Genomic DNA, 16850 nt, shown 5'->3' on the forward strand with positions numbered 1-16850 from the left:
AAGCTGATCTTGTTTTTTTAGCGTTTTCTACAAATTTTTCCCTCTCATAGCCGCATTAGGTTGTCTATGATAACGATTATAAATGGAAAAAAAACATTATTTCTTTCTATTTCTTCTACTTGGTTGTGTAATATGACTTTTTCTATGTTTCTATTGTTTGCAAATCGGTTATTTCAATGATTTCTCAAGAAATGTAGAACAGTGTTAATTCAATTTTATTTTTAGCCTCTATATCAAATTGTCCAGGATTTCTCGCTCTTTACCATTCTAATAATTACACCAACCCAAGTTTCGTCTACAGATGTAATATGCCAACGAATATCACCTACGTACAATCTCCAAGAAGGGGTAAAAAAGGCAGAAACCAACCCATACAATAGATATAAGTTAACTCCAAAAGAAATAATTTTAAGAGTTACTGTGATATTAGGATTTTCCACTGATTTGTTAATAGAACATTATATTGCAAAACATGACACGATGCAGAAGAAAATCCATTTTAAAATCAGAAAAACCCATTGCAAATACTGTACTTCATTTTGACAAATTCAATAAATCACAATTTAAATATTAACAGCTGTTCCATTAAAATTAGTGTAGAATTATGCATATGGTCGTAATGTAAACAAATCTGAAGAGGCAACTTTAAAGGCTTCTGGGGCAGAGACCCAAGGGAATTTACCTCGTTCCTCTTTTGATGGCTCATCTACAAACCAAGACCTTTCTTTAGAGACCACTACCAAGTTTCTACGCCCAGCCGATCTCTCAAATTAGCAGTGACAAAAACCTCGTTTTCCTCTATAAGAATAACATGGGATGGGAATTCAAAGGCCACTGGGGCAGAGCCCCAAGGGAATTCACCATGTTTCTCTTTTGATGGCTCATCTCCAGACCAAGACCTTTCTTTAGACACCTCTACCGAGTTTCTACGGCCAGCCGTTCTCTCAAAATAGCTGTGACAAAGAAAAACAGTTTCAAATTAATATATAGACTAGTGTACCTGTTGCTCGAATTCGAGCAATTGCGAAGCATTACAGGTGACTCAAAGATTATGGAAATACTCACGATCTACACAACAGTTAGATATAATCAAAATCTTTTCTAAATATCTTATCTTTTTCCAAAAAGCTGATCTTGTTTTTTTTTAGCGTTTTAGTGTGAAAAAAACATTATTTCTATTTCTTCTACTTGGTTGTGTTCTATGACTTTTTCTATGTTTCCATTGTTTGCAAATCGGTTATTTCAATGATTGCTCAAGAAATGTAGCACAGTGTTAATTCAGTTTTATTTTTAGCCTATATCAAATTGTCCAGGATTTCTCGCTCTTTTCCATTGTAATAATTACACCAACCCAAGTTTCGTCTACAGATGCATTATGCCAAAGAATATCACCTACGTACAATCTCCAAGAAGTGGTAAAAAAGGCAGAAACCAACCCAAACAATAGATATAAGTTAACTCCATAAGAAATAATTTTAAAAGTAACTGTGATATTAGGATTGTCCACTGATTTGGTAATAGAACATTATATTGCAAAACATGACACGATGCAGAAGAAAATCAATTTTTCCTACAGTCACCCGACAAAGTTGGCTTCCTTGTACTGTTTATAGTACAGAAAGCTGCTAATTGCTGCATATTTATACTTTGCCGTACGGTTTATACTTTGCCGCACATCAGGATTCCAACGAAACAACACAAAACAGCGTGGTTCTATTATGCACGTAATCCGTGTACGCTTGGAAATAGGTTGGCAACACTTAAAGATAATAATACTATGAGCAGCTGATTGACTATTATAACTACGATTTAACCTGTCATTTCGTGTTTATAGTTTCGGTATTTCTGAACTTTCTGGACTTTTCTTTTAAACGTTTTTAAAACATTCCTACGATCTTAATAAACAAGAAAATACCTTTAAAGCATTTTTTTTAGGCGCGGAAGCCACTTCAAATTACAAAAACATACGGAACTATATTCTCAAAACGCAGAGCACATTTCTTGCCGAGAAAAATTGCGGAGTGATACGGACCGCGGGTACTACTTTCTCTAGGGCACCATTTGTGTTGCCAGCTGAACCTAAAAACGTGTTGTATAGTGTTTGAAAGACTAATTATTTATATGCTTTATAGTGACTATAGGAAAAATATAATGTGTAACACGAGTGAAAAAGGCCTTTGCTGCACTCGAGATCATTCCGCACTCGCCTGCGGCTCGTGCGTAAACATTGCTCTCGTGTGCAGCAAAGTGCCACTTTCACCACTAGTTACACAAATAACTATTAAAATCAGAAAAATCCATTGCAAATACTGTACTTCAGTTTGACAAATTCAATAAATCATAATTTAAATATTAACAGCTGTTGCATTAAAAAAAGTAGTGTAGAATTATGCATATGGTCGTAATGTAAACAAATCTGAAGAGACAACTTTAAAGGCTTCTGGGGCAGAGCCCCAATGGAATTTACCTCTTTCCTCTTTTGATGGCTCATCTACAGACCAAGACCTTTCTTTAGAGACCCCTACCAAGTTTCTACGCCCAGCCGTTCTCTCAAATTAGCTGTGACAAAAACACCGTTTTCCTCCATAAGAATAACATGGGATGGGAATTTAAAGGCCACGGGGGCAGAGCCCCAAGGGAATTCACCATGTTTCTCTTTTGATGGCTCATCTACAGACCAAGACCTTTCTTTAGACACCTCTACCGAGTTTCTACGCCCAGCCGTTCTCTCAAAATAGCTGTGACAAAGAAAAACAGTTTCAAATTAATATATAGATTAGATTTAACAAGTGCTTAGGTTTGCTGCTACGGGGAAGGTAATTAGTTTTTTTGACCAAATGTCAATAGTATAGGAAGAAATAAATAAATTTGCCTAATTTGATCAAAATATATCCATCAACAAGTAAACTACAACAGTTTTCATTTTCTCCATAAGAATAACATGGGAATTTTGAATTTTCTCCGTAACCATTAGGCATACAACAATGCTTCAATATACTAAATTATTTCTTTTTTTAAGCTCTACAAAATGGTCAGGAAAGAAATTCCAAAGTTGTATGTTTTTAGGGTCAAAAAATGGGAAAACCCATTTTTACCCCATAAAATCCCTCACAAACCCCCGTTCCCATGGTCCAATCATGCTGGTTCGCGAACTCGTTCGAATAAATGTAGGTTTACACGTTTATACAAAATTTCATCAAAATCGGATAACTTTTGTTTGAGTTATCGTGCTAAGGGACATACATATATACAGGGGGTAAAAAATAACACGGGGTCTCCACACTTTTTACTAACCCTGTATATATATATATGAATTTGAACGGATGGTGTTTTTGGCCTCTGCGGACCTCAAAATGAAAAAGTAAATCGGTCCCGGGTCCAGGTCTTACCATGAGATCGACGGTAATAGCTTATTCACTATATGGGAAATTCGCTAAAATGAAAAAGGGTACTAATGTTTTTATAATATATTCAACTATATATATAGTGTAGCCCAGGGTGGAAGGGAAATCCTATTATTTCATAATTAATTTCAATATGGTCTCTATGGTCACAATCATGTTGTCATCTTAATCAAATACAATAACAAATAATGAAAGGAATAAATACAACCATAGAGAATCTTGATATCTTTCTTTGTTTAATTTTGTGTATATTATATAATATTTCTGTTTTATTGTAATTGAAGGATTTTTTACAAATATCGGATTTGTTTTGCTGATGTTCATGGTATTAAATTATTGAATCTCCCACTGCAATGCAGACATTCATTGCGAGATGACTAAAGGTTAGGTCCTTAATGCAATGAGTGAGGGTAAAGTGCAGAAATGGGTTATGGAGTTAAAAAATTGCCATGAAAGCCTTTTTACTGTGTGGTCTTCTATAAGAAGTCTGGGTACCCACCAAAAACCCAATTCCTTCTGAGATTAACATTTCTCACGGTCATTTTTAAATTCCCTAGTCCATTTCTGCACTTTCACTCTATCTTTTTTGAAATTGCCACTTGTCAGTTTAGTAAGCAACCTTACTTTCTCTCATGGCTATACCTTCTTCGGTATAGTTTTTTTTTTAAGTTGTAGCTTTGTTACTGACTAAGATCAGCTGTTTCATCAGTCAGGATGATTTATTTAAAGTCCAATGATCAGGGACAGCTGGGTCCAGTTTCGAACCTTAAAAAAGCTACTGACTTTTCTCAGAATTATGAACCGGCGACCTTTTGATTGTTAGGTGAGCACTTTAACCACTCAGCCAGCATCCACTCAGCACCCAGTGGGTCGAATTTGTTGGTTAATGTTCTGGTATCTTAATAATTATCACTGTTGAATATATATCTTGACATACCGAAGGAATCCTTGCCCCAGCCGGGGACGACACAGTTCCTGTTATCCATGTTCTCCCCCTGCTCCGGCAGACATAGTGTGCTCACTACAGGGTTCAGCTCCAGTGGCTTGTCCAGTACGATGAGTGCCACATCATTGTGTAGCCCTCCTGCATAGTACTGCTCATGTATGATCACTTGCTTCACATCACGATCCTGCGTTGGGTACTCCTCCTTCTCTGTCTGTGTGTCCCACTCTCCTGCTCGGATGTACAGGTCTTTTTTTCTAAAAAGGGATATTAATGTATCTTTCAATATAAACTACTTCTTATCTTGTTTGATTACAACTACTGTAGTTGTAAATGTGTAATATTTTAAAAACAGTATTATTGCATTCTGCAGCTGAAATTGTTTAAAGATACAAGTATCTATATTGATCAGTTTCAAAAATGATTTAAATCTTCAACTGATTGATTTCTAAAAGGCTTCTGACATGACATTCATTGTACAGTATAGCCTAAGTGGATTGATCTCACTGATTTACAATCCCGGAAAATTTTTAGAAATTTAAGGTCTAAACACACAGTTTTTGTGCACTTAGATCCTTTTTTTAGAACATTACATCTTTATTTTTGTTATTTTTGCCTCCTGGATCACAATATATAAATTATTACTAGAGGTTAAAATACCTTATAACCCGTCAGTGTGATCAAAAAGTCACCGATGAGTCTGGACTTGTAACTCAATGTGCACATACCGTCCGCCGCGCAGTCAATTTGTGGCCACACGTGTTTTTGTAAAAATGTGATTAAATGTTTTAACTGTTCTTCGTTTTGTATTTATTGACTTTATGACGACCTTTTCGGGGTAATTATGTGTCCATTCAACGCCTGATGATGACCCCTTTGATGGGTTGAAACCGGTCGCCTTTCATCGGTGACTTTTTAATCACACTGACGGATTATAAGGTATTTTAACCTCTAGTAATAATTACATCTTTGTCTCTCAATTTGTTTGATTTAATATTGATTGAATTCATAAGCTATATACTTTTTTGTACCTTAAACCACTATTTTACACTTATATTGCAGGTTCTCTACCAATTTTATAAAATTCTTTTTATCAAGAATGGTCAATTTTATGCCCCTCCAAAAGGCTGGAGTGTGCGTCTACATACGTCACACACCCTCCAGGCGGGCCCTGGAATTAACCTTTCATACATCACATTTTGGATAGTCTAGCAAACAAAACAAGCAATATGAAAGGGTCTTTGAGAACATATTTCACACCCATTTAGATATCATTTTTTACTATGGGCACATGTAAACCCACCCCTTACCCTTTGACACAGTGAGCTCCGGTGAGGATGACCCTCGGATGGATGATGGAGCCTCCACACTCCATGACCTTGAGCGTGATATCAGCAATGACACGGTCCCGTCTGATAATCGCCACCATCCAGGGGAACTCGCCATAGTTGGCCTCGTTGTTGGTGTCGCCGGTGATCTTGAAACCAACACCGTTCTGGTGTCTGACACCACACACGTTTGCGGTAGGTGTCAGTGGAGTGACAGGTGGAGTAACAGGGGGCTCCTTAGTAGGAATATTGTCCATGGGAGAGCAGCACCTGTCTAAGTAGTGCTTACACTCTGCCTCTGGATCATCGGGATCTATCCTGGAACACATGAGGTAACAACGCATTGAGATCAATGTCAAACTGTGTGCTGGAATATAACACATTGTCTGTGAGAAAAGTGGCTATAGTGAGAAGGCGAGAACAGGGTAAAATAATCATTAACTTAGTTTGTTACTATTGTCAGTGTGGTGATTTTTGATAACCAAGCTGGAACATTAGGCACGAGTCACACTCCACACTTCCTCAATTAATGACCCAACAAAGGTCGTTTACATATATCGACGCAGTTCTTAATACATCCGGGTCTGAGCTACTATCAGACATTGATTTTACTAGCCGTTATGAGTTATGAAAATGTGACAAAAAACATCACGCTCTAAACTATAATACTTGATTGTATGATTGCGGAATAATTATTAACATGAACAACTTATTGTTTTATACGAGTTGTTTGCATACGAACCAGGTTAGGTGGAGGTAGGGTTGCCAACTTTGGTTAGGGCAAAATCGGGAGGGTTCATACAAACCAAGCACAAGGTCCCAATCCCCAAAAGTGTTGTGTCAACTACGCTGAACTCCGCACATGACCTGCCAGGTACCTCTGAATCTTCACAGTCCGTATAAATGGTTCTGTAATGTGTCATTCATTCCCAAACACAACAATACATTGGAAATCCTAGAATGCTTGAATGGAATAAAATACTCAACCGCTTATTATAAAATACTAGCCAATATATTTTTAAAACATCTAGTGCGATATACAAGTGGGTTGATGCACCTACGAAAATACTGTTTAATACGGTAATAGTCCATATTACTGGCACTTTACTCGTTCTACAGTTTCAAGGTAAGGACCTTCCTTTTACACTTTTGCCACTGATTATAGTTGAACTGTTTTAAAATTATGGCTTAGACATCCCCATCCCCTAAATATTAGCTTTCGTTCAACAGAGGAATCATGAAAATAACCAGTAGGGGAACACTGTGCCATAATTCTTTCTCAGTAACTGCGGATTACCACATTCGGTTGCCCTAGTGAGAATTTTAGAATTCGTAACTTCTTGCACTCTACCAGTCTAATCACTCGTAAGACCAATACCAGGGGAATTACACTTTTATGTGTCAAAATTATTTCTCAGTTACTGTGTACTACCGTCCAATTGCTGCTTCAAAGACTAACTGCTAACATCGTATGTTAACAGATATTCAGTTTTAGAGGTACGTACACTGTTCTATTTGACTGCATGTCATCATTATTTAAATGCCGAATTTGTCACAAAACTCGTCACCATCCAGCCAGCAAGCATAAAAATAACTAACTTCTACGATAATTAACCATAGACGTATTTGGGTATGGAAACAGCTTTCTTCCCTCCCCTGATCTGGGATGCACGCGCAGCGGACTTGTGGCGAACCACCAACGCGTGCCGCCACGACCTCATGTTTTTAATAAAAAAAATTCAAATCAATGCAGTCAGACACGTAATGTGCGGCCAAACACAACGGAAGTCCCAAAAGATCAGGAGGAAGACCAACGAGAAGAAAGACTTCCTTTTGAAAAAGATCGATTAAGTAAAGAACAAATAAGTAATAAGTAACAAATTAAGTAAAGAACAAATAGATATTATAAATCTTTGTAATACATATAGTGCATAGGATACAAAAATTCACAACTGTAATAGTAGTTTACGCAACGATCGCGTAAAGATAGTGTTAACGACACGAGTACATAGCAATTTTAGCTTCGAGCCTTGGCGAGTGCGTTAAAAACTTCTACGAGTGTCTGTTATAAGACTATTTACGCGAGTTGCGTACACTACTTTACCTACGACAGCCTTTATTTACTAACAATCACTACTCATAGCTTCTAAGAGAGGTTATGTTTTCGTTTATAACCTCTCATTGCCACTGACAGTGATACAACGAATCATTGCACCAAACACTAAGTAGCACCACTCAACAATTAAATTGGTCTAAACAGCTGATTAGTTGACGTTCGAGGTTCGAAGCATTACAACTTTACTTCTTCTCTCTCAATCCTTGAACCTCATTGGTCCGTTAACCCGTGTTGTTATGAGTAAAACTGTGCTGTTATGAAAGTAAACAATGAACAATAATACTGTTATGTGAAACTTTTCAATTCTAAGGAGTCAAGGACTGAACTGAAACGATACTTTAAAAAAAACGGTTGTAGGTAAAGTAAGTAAACAATGCTGTTAAGTGGATCTTTTCAATTATAAGAATTAAACTGAAAAGGCTTCCTACTTTAAAAAACGGTCGTAGGTAAAGGTAATATTTGATGACAAGTTAGCTGTTATTTATTTGTCCCCTGATGTTAAATCATCCATGATATTTATCGGAAGGGTAGGTGGGGGCGTCCTGAAAGCTATCTCTCCCCCATGTGCGCGGTTAATGTGTCGACCTCCATTTTCGTGCGTGATTCGGGTGGCAACTCTGGGTGGAGGGTTGACACAAACTTGAAAACATTAGGGATGTTAATGTCGTGTGTTTTGAATTTTAAAATATCTAAAGAACTGTAATAAGACGATTACTGTAAATTGTAAAAAATACACATACACTTGTGTAACTGACTTAGGGCGTTTTCTATTGTTACAGCGCTTATTTGTGAGACATAATTTTTAGAACAACAATTTCAGCCTCCCTCCGTAATGAAGATGTACTTGTATAAACATTTGTTTTGTTTCAATGAGTGGAGGTATTGAATTGGCAACAGTAAATGAAGCATGTATTGTATTCTAAAGAACGGAAAATATTTCGAGGAAAAACTATAGACCTTTCCAGAAGTGGTAATTATTTTAAACTCTAGAAAAAAGGTGGCAGAGTTTTCCTTATGAAGGGACTACCATTCACGTGATTGAAATAAAATAATATGTAGTAAACGAAACAAAACCTTTGCTTGTGGAGATATATAAGAATATGCGAATCATCTAAAGCCGCGTTTACACCGGAGTTTCAAACAAAAAGTTGCAAACTTTTATTGCAAACACCAGTTGCAAACAGTAGTTTCAAATAAAAGTTTGCAATTTTTATTTCATGGTTTTGTTTCCATGTTTCATGAAAATGTTTGAGATAATTTCGACCTTGATTGAAATATCATTGATTGATAAAAAAACTCCCACTTGGTTTTCCCATCGTCGGCCCCCGATCCAGACTTATTGCCCTTTTTAGATTCTCTGTTAAATTGAATTATGAGGTTCCTCATCCTATTTTGGACCTCTGCCTTGCTTAAGTTAATTTCCCGTGAAATGTCATTCCACGCATAGTTTTTCTTGTTTTTGTTTTTATAGTCGAAAATAGTTTGATTCCAAAGCACTTCATGTTCTCTATAAAAGCTAATTAACTTAATAATATTGTTTGTAATCTCTTCACTCCATCTCACTCAGTAGATCATCACTCACAACACGCACGATACGAGATAAGTCACAACAATAACGAGGTAGCCGTCCAGACAGGGTACTGAGTCGAGATACAGGGTGGTGCGAGTGATCACGTGAGTGAGACAGGAGGTGGTAGCGTAGGGGATGGCGGAGAAATGTTTCTGTTTCGTGTTTCAACGGCTCATGGTGACCGAAACTAGTGTTGCAAACAAAGAGTTTGCAACTCCCTTTGATCTTTACCGACTTCAAGTGGAAACAAAAATTTCTGTTGCAAACACCGAAAAACTGTTTGCAACAGCGAAAAGTTTCGTCTGAAAATGGGCGTTTTTAGAGATGTTTGCAATTTCTGTTTGCAGCTCGTGTTTCAAACTCCGGTGTAAACGCGGCTTAAGGGGCCATGGAAAAATATCAGCCCTATTTAACCTTAATTGTGTTAACTGTTCTATTTATCTTAACCTGGGATTTTTGTCTTGGATGTAGAAAGCGCGGGACCCATTAAGTTATACAGTATGATATAGTATAGCATTGAATATATTGCATGGTCACAGGGGACAAACGCCGTTGTGTTGATGCTCATCGCTCAGCTCACCATTTCGATTCATCAAGATTGGGGGAGTCCAACGATGACATCAAGGCCACTTACATTCTCCGTCCAAGAATAATCCTTTTATATCGACCTACTTTCTCTTCCAATACAGATTTAGGATGTTTGCAAAAAGATTTCAAGTTTTATGACATTTGTAATAATTGCTTTAGTAAGAATAAGCATTTTTATTTGCGAGACAGTGACAGTGGAGTTGACCTAGAAACGTTGCATACGGTAACTAAGGCAGGTATACAGTATAACCTTTGACATTCAATAATCAATGGTATAACTCTCTCCATGAGTTGACCTAGAAACGTTGCATACGGTAACTAAGGCAGGTATACAGTATAACCTTTGACATTCAATAGTCAATGGTATAACTCTCTCCATGAGTTGACCTAGAAACGTTGCATACGGTAACTAAGGCAGGTATACAGTATAACCTTTGACATTCAATAGTCAATGGTACAACTCTCTCCATGAGTTGACCTAGAAACGTTGCATACGGTATAACTAAGGCAGGTATACAGTATAACCTTTGACATTCAATAGTCAATGGTATAACTCTCTCCATGAGTTGACCTAGAAACGTTGCATACCTTTATACCTTTATACCATACGGTAACTAAGGTTGGTATACAGTATATAACCTTTGACATTCAATAGTCAATGGTATAACTCTCTCTATTTTAACCTTTTTTTTTAATAAATGGGTCTAATTATGTAGCCTAAATATATTATGTAAATGTTTAATAACATCTTAAGCTCTTCGTTTAGCGCTTTCCCATATAGGCCTACGGAATAAGCTATTAACGTAAGGCTCATGGCAAGACTAGGGCCCGGGACCGATTTAGTTTTCCATTTTAATGTCCCTAGAAGCCAAAATCACCACCCGTTCAAATTTATATATGTGTGTGTTTGTGTGTATGTCCATTAGCACGATAACTCTAGCAAAATGATCCGATTTTAATGGAATTTGGTACAAACGTGTAAACCTGCGTTTGTCGAACGAGTTCGTGAACCAGCATGATCGGACCATGGGAACGGGGTTTTACGGGGGGATTTAATGGGTAAAAATTGCTTGTTTATGGATATATTTTGATCAGACTTGGCAAATCTATTTATTTATACTAAGCTACTCGGGAAATCTATTTATTTATACTAAGCTATAAATATATTTTACTAAAAAAACACACTTTATTACCCTCCCTGTAGGCAGCAAACCTAGGTAATCGTTAAACCTAATGTTATTTGAATTGATTTAATTGAAAATCAAATCAGGCAAATGGAAATTCGCTTAGTCTGCAGGTTTGCTGTGGTAAGGGTATGTATTTTATTGAATTGTTTCAGTATTGACTTAATACTATTGAGCCTAAAAACTTATTTTAGTATTGTGAGCTATACAAATATTAAAATCGTTCAATAATAATTTTGCTAAAGCTGGGTTTTCCTAGACGCGGAGTCGGCCAGCGGAGAGCGGAATTGAAATTAACATGGCATTCCGCTCTAAACTGTGTAATGTGTAATGCGGCTTAAGCCGGGTTTTCCTAGGCGCGGAGTCGGCCAGCCGAGAGAGGAACACGGAGAGCGGACTCAGCTTGTCTTAGGTAATTTAATGTTACTGTTTTCCTAGCAGCGGAGCGGAATGCCATGTTAATTTCAATTCCGCTCTCCGCGTTCCTCTCTCCGCTGGCCGACTCCGCGTCTAGGAAAACCCAGCTTAAAGGTCGATTTAACTGTTTTTGCTAGTGTTTCGACGTGACAGTAAAAATTATTCTGGTTATAAAACTAACATCATATAATACCGCATTCCCACTAGGTACTCACAGATTTTTTTTAGAAATTAACGGTTTTGTGTTTAGCGTTTATGTGTGTTTTCCTTAGAGCTTCAACGATTTAAGTGTTATATTTTACGTGTCAGTCATACAATATAATATTGCAACAATACAATATCTTACTAATATTATAAATCTGAAAGTTTGTGAGTTTGTGTGTATGTTTGTGTGTATGTTTGTGTGTGTGTGTTGCTCAATCACGCATAAACTACTAAACGGATTGGGCTGAAATTTGGCATGATGATAGCTCACATTCCCGATTAACATTAAAGCATATTCTTATCTCAAAAACCCTTTCGGGCTCCGCCCCAGTGGCTCTGTAGTTCCCCATGTTAATATTATGATTTTTCATATTTAAAAGTAATTAATGAATCTTAACAGCTGTTTCAATTAAACAAGTTGGTTCTGTTCTATGATGTTCAATAGCATAAAAGTTACACGGATTACCAACAGGGTGCAGCACTATTTTTTTTTTTTTTATTTATGACAATAGCTAATTTCCAACCAAAAGGTGTGTGAGCGTAGCGAACGAACTTCAACCTGGAGGCGAGTTAGCGTAGCGAACGAGCTAACCTGAAGGCAAGTGAGCGCAGCGAACGAGCTCCAACCTAAAGGTGAGTGAGCGTAGCGAACGAACTTCAACCAGGACGTGAATGAGCCATGCGAATACTTATGAAGTTAAACGGGGCGAAGCCCGCGGGTACAGCTAGTAATATAATATTTCCACAATATAATATTGATTTCAGATGTTTACAAAATACGAAACTGTCAACATGATCAACACACGTCAGGCGTATCGTCGGACGTATCAGTTTGTGAAAAAAATAATGTAGACTATATAGTAGCGCGGAGCATTTAGAATGATTAAAATGTTTTATTTAAAAAATTTAATTCAGCGAGCATTGCAATCGTCTTTGTGTTTACATAGATCTACTTTTTAGCTGACCTTTGGCCAGAGTTTCTCAGGCCAAAGGTCAACTAAAAACTAGATCCATGTAAACTTATTATATTTGATAAATAAGCGATAAACCTTATACGGTTAAAAATGCAACGTTACTGTTTATTTACCGCTTCCACAAAATAGGCCAAATCCACTAATTGAGTTCTATAATTAGTGCGATGTTAGACATAAAAATAACAAAGGCATCAATGTGATGTGTCACGATGGATTGAGAAAGAACTGTGGAATCCTTTATTTGAATTGCGTCTGTAGTTTGCCCTGAAGATGCAGTTGCAACGCATCTACAGTATTATCATTCAGGCATTTCTGTGGCCATCCATCTCCTGAAGATTCGACAACCTACTTTCACAATGGATGCCTACCATACTATGATGAAAGACTCAAGACTCAACAGGCATACAAGGAACTTTTAAGTATTCATGATTTTATAGAAAGGCGTATGGCAATAGTTTTTTTTATAGGGAAGTAGTTATTACCTTAGGTCTCATGGTAAGACCTGGGTCCGGGACTGATTTACTTTTTCATGTTGATGTCCCCAGACGCCAAAAACACTATTCGTTCAAATTTATATATATACGTCAGAAAAAATTGCAAAAAAATTGTAAATTCAAAATTACCTTGCTATTCTTATAGAGAATAAGTAAACTGTTGTAGTTTGCTTGTTTACGGATATATTGTAATCAAACTTGGCAAATTAACTAATTTTTTACTAAGCTATTGATATTCTACTAAAAACCCCACTTTATTACCCTCCTTGTAGCAGCAAACCTACGTACTTGATAAACATAATGTTACAGTATTTAAATAAACTAGCTGTTGCCCATGGGCTTCACCCCGTTTGACTTCATATCATAAGTATTAATAAAACTATTGATTGGTTAACAGCTGAAATAAACAACACAGAATGGTACTTTCCTTTTAAAGGGAACATTCATTATTATCGATGATTTATTTTCGATACATCGATAGTTTTGTTTTCCATCCGATATATTGATAGTAACAAATTGAAACATATCAGCTGACAAGTACGATATAGGATACAGTAAATAAATATTGTTCAGTATCAACAAACAATAAAAAAAAATATTAGCCTATATTAAACTGTTCTAAACTAACCTAACCAACCAAACTTGCTGTAACATTTCAAAAATCCGTTTGATAGCCTATTCCCCATATGCCTTTTCTCTTCTGTTATCAAATGGAATTTTGAAACGGTAACTTAGCCTATACATCAAGTTTGGTTAGTTATGTTAGGTTAATTTAGAATAGTTTCATGTCCTAATCCAATATAGGCCTATAGGCTATTATTTTGCCTACACAAGGTTAGTTCTTAATTTGTAATTTAAATGCGTTTGAAGATATTAAAACAGAAGGAATACCAATCGTGAAGTAAAACAAAAACATCGATATATCGAAAATAAATCATCGATAATAATGAATGTTCCCTTTAACATGAAAGTACCATAAATTGAAAGAATAACATACAAATAAGTACAGCCATGGTACAGCTGAGGCATTTTTAACATTAGGTATATGGAAAGTTCCCTTTAGAAAGGAATTACGACCATAAAGGGCAATTTATGAAATAATTGATAGTTTTGCACAAGGTTTCTCGTCATGACGAACATTTTAAGTATATGGTTTATGGGGGTGTGACTTGTGGTTTTCTCAAAGATTCATGGGTACTTTGGGATTTATATATGGATTTAATTTAATTGAAAATTCAATCGGGCAAATGGAAATTCACTTAGTCTGCAGGTTTGCTGCGACGGGGGGGTATTTTAACTTGGTTGTGCGAACATTTATGTTTGACAAATAAATACTTACCTGATGTCGATTATATTCTCTCCGTACTCGTTCTCTACGGCATTGCCTGATACGTCTTGGGTGTTGTTCTTTTTACAGTTGTAGAATGGCATACACGTGCAGCTGGCCATGTTTGTTTGGCCCTCTTCTTGTGGTTGTTGTTGATCTGTCGATGGCTTTCCAAATACATCCTCGAGAAGAGTGTCAACGTCTTCCTGACTTTGACAGAAGTTGGCACAGAACAAGCACAGCGCGACTACCGGTACTAGATAAAGAGATGTCATTTTCGCTTTTGAAGTCTGCTGAGATGAATACAACAAAACGAATAAGTATAAACAATGACATACAGTAGTAAACAAAAGTCGTTTATGATGTAGTCATCTTAGAACGGTCTTGTTTACATTCACTTGCCATGAAATTTAAGCAGTTTCATTTACATATAGTTATTACTATACATTTAACAGTACTAAATTAAAATGAGTTGCTATGTTGATTAACTTGGTCCCATAATGTCAAGATAAAATATAATAATAAATTATATAAATGCAGTCTTCTTTTACAAACTTAAAACGAAGATGATTTCAATTTTTTTAACATGCAGTATTAGTATGGCTAATAAGTGTTAACTAGTGAAGTAGTACCTCAAGAGTCAAGTGAACACTGTACTGTACTGCGTCGACTGCTGCGAGTGACTGGACTCGGACTGGTCGATGACTACCACAGTACCACAACAACACCACAAACACACACACAAACCAGTTCCCCCGACCTCACTGACACCGACAGAGGATACTGATACTGGCGACGTTCGCTCCCACACGCGCGCGCGCGCGTACAACTACGCTTTCTTTATTCGGTTTCTGGTCGGTTGCGAGATAGCACAGAAATAAGGAAAAATTTACTTAAACATCTTAATGTTTCACAATCAAATCAATGTGTCACCATATTTTTCTTATCTATCTATATCCACAGAAAACATACTGATATATCTAAGGCCCCTCGCCCACTATACGATTTCGGTCGTACGACACTGTGTCGGAACGACAACATTTCCGCAGTGAACCATTGGATCTTATGAGAGCTCGCCCACTGTACGATAATCTCACGACTACGACAAACTGTCGTGAAGCAGTCGTCCACTGCCACTGTGATACACGACTGTCGTACGACTGTCTAACTCGCAGTGGCGTGTACGATCAAATGGGCGCTCGCCCACTATACGATTTTTATCGTATGTCGTGCGTTCTCCCCAGTAGTCTTATATACTGTAGGCCTATACTTTTTGCAATTAACTCATACTTCGTCATTATTATAGTTGTTATATCACTTTGCGTATTTCTTATCGTGAATAAATATTTTTTACAATTCATGCATACTTTTTTATTATAATGTTTGATATATCACTTGGTCTTATTTTTCAACCATTATTTTGCGTAATTTTGATATTCCTATTTATTTTTTACAATTTGTTTATATTTTTCTTTATATTATGTCTAAATATTGCATCACTTATGAGTAAATATACCAAAATAATTATTGAAACAATGCTAGTTTGGCTATTATTTATTATTGTATAATCTTAATTATTAATTATATTGTGTAAAAAAGTTTCACTAAAACCTATAAATATAATTTTTTGTAGATTATATTGATAAAATTAAATCTATTTAAAAACTAATCCAAAACAATTTAACATACATACTTTTTACCAGACTATCCCAAAACCCTATGATAGTTATGGTAAATTTAAAAACTTGTAAAATGCATGGACTAATATAATTTGAAAATTTCTTTAAATACATTAACTTAAAAAATAATTTACACATAAAAATAAATGTTTCTTTAATGCTGTAGGCCTACATTGGCCACTATCACCACAGCAGCCACATTGCAACAACACGTAACGGAATCATTGTTTTACTATTTGATACAGAACCACTGTTTTAAGATATTGCGCAATACACCCACACCTCACTCTTCCAGGGCTACCGAGCAACTGGCCATTTATCCGACAAAGTGTCGTAAAGTGGGCGAGGACCACACAGATGATAAGAATATCGTACGACACAGTGTCGTACGACCGAAATCGTATAGTGGGCGAGAGGCCTAACAATGGATACTTTTATAACAATATGTTTTGGTCTGTCTATCTGTCTCTCTACTTGTCTGTTTGTTGTCTCAGTGTCCTACTATTTGCCACCAGTGTCGTTTGCCACCAGTGTCATTTGCCACCAGTAGGGTCAGTTCCTGGAATTCCCGCCGTGGCCGTTCCTATGAGTCATAACCATGTAGATGTACTTATATATTTTT

The 16850-nt window shown here is 36.6% G+C and overlaps 1 protein-coding gene across 2 annotated transcripts in view; it reads right to left on the minus strand.

Annotated features, from left to right (window-relative positions):
- Positions 1-15299, minus strand: part of LOC128984388 (phenoloxidase-activating factor 2-like) — a 33753-nt gene extending 18454 nt beyond the window's left edge. For both annotated transcript variants that reach the window (XM_054403707.1, XM_054403713.1), the window contains exons 1-4: positions 15182-15299; positions 14562-14842; positions 5658-5993; positions 4342-4604 (exon numbers count right to left, since the gene is read on the minus strand). In XM_054403707.1, the coding sequence (XP_054259682.1) occupies positions 4342-4604; positions 5658-5993; positions 14562-14824 (862 nt within the window). In that variant the 5' untranslated portion in view covers positions 14825-14842; positions 15182-15299. The remainder of the gene's footprint in view (positions 1-4341; positions 4605-5657; positions 5994-14561; positions 14843-15181) is intronic.
- Between the last annotated feature and the right edge of the window lie 1551 nt (positions 15300-16850).

The sequence above is a fragment of the Macrosteles quadrilineatus genome, unplaced genomic scaffold, assembly GCF_028750875.1.
Source record: "Macrosteles quadrilineatus isolate MER2022 unplaced genomic scaffold, UCM_ALF_1.0 Scaffold_1__1_contigs__length_201487025, whole genome shotgun sequence".
Lineage (NCBI taxonomy): Eukaryota > Metazoa > Arthropoda > Insecta > Hemiptera > Cicadellidae > Macrosteles > Macrosteles quadrilineatus.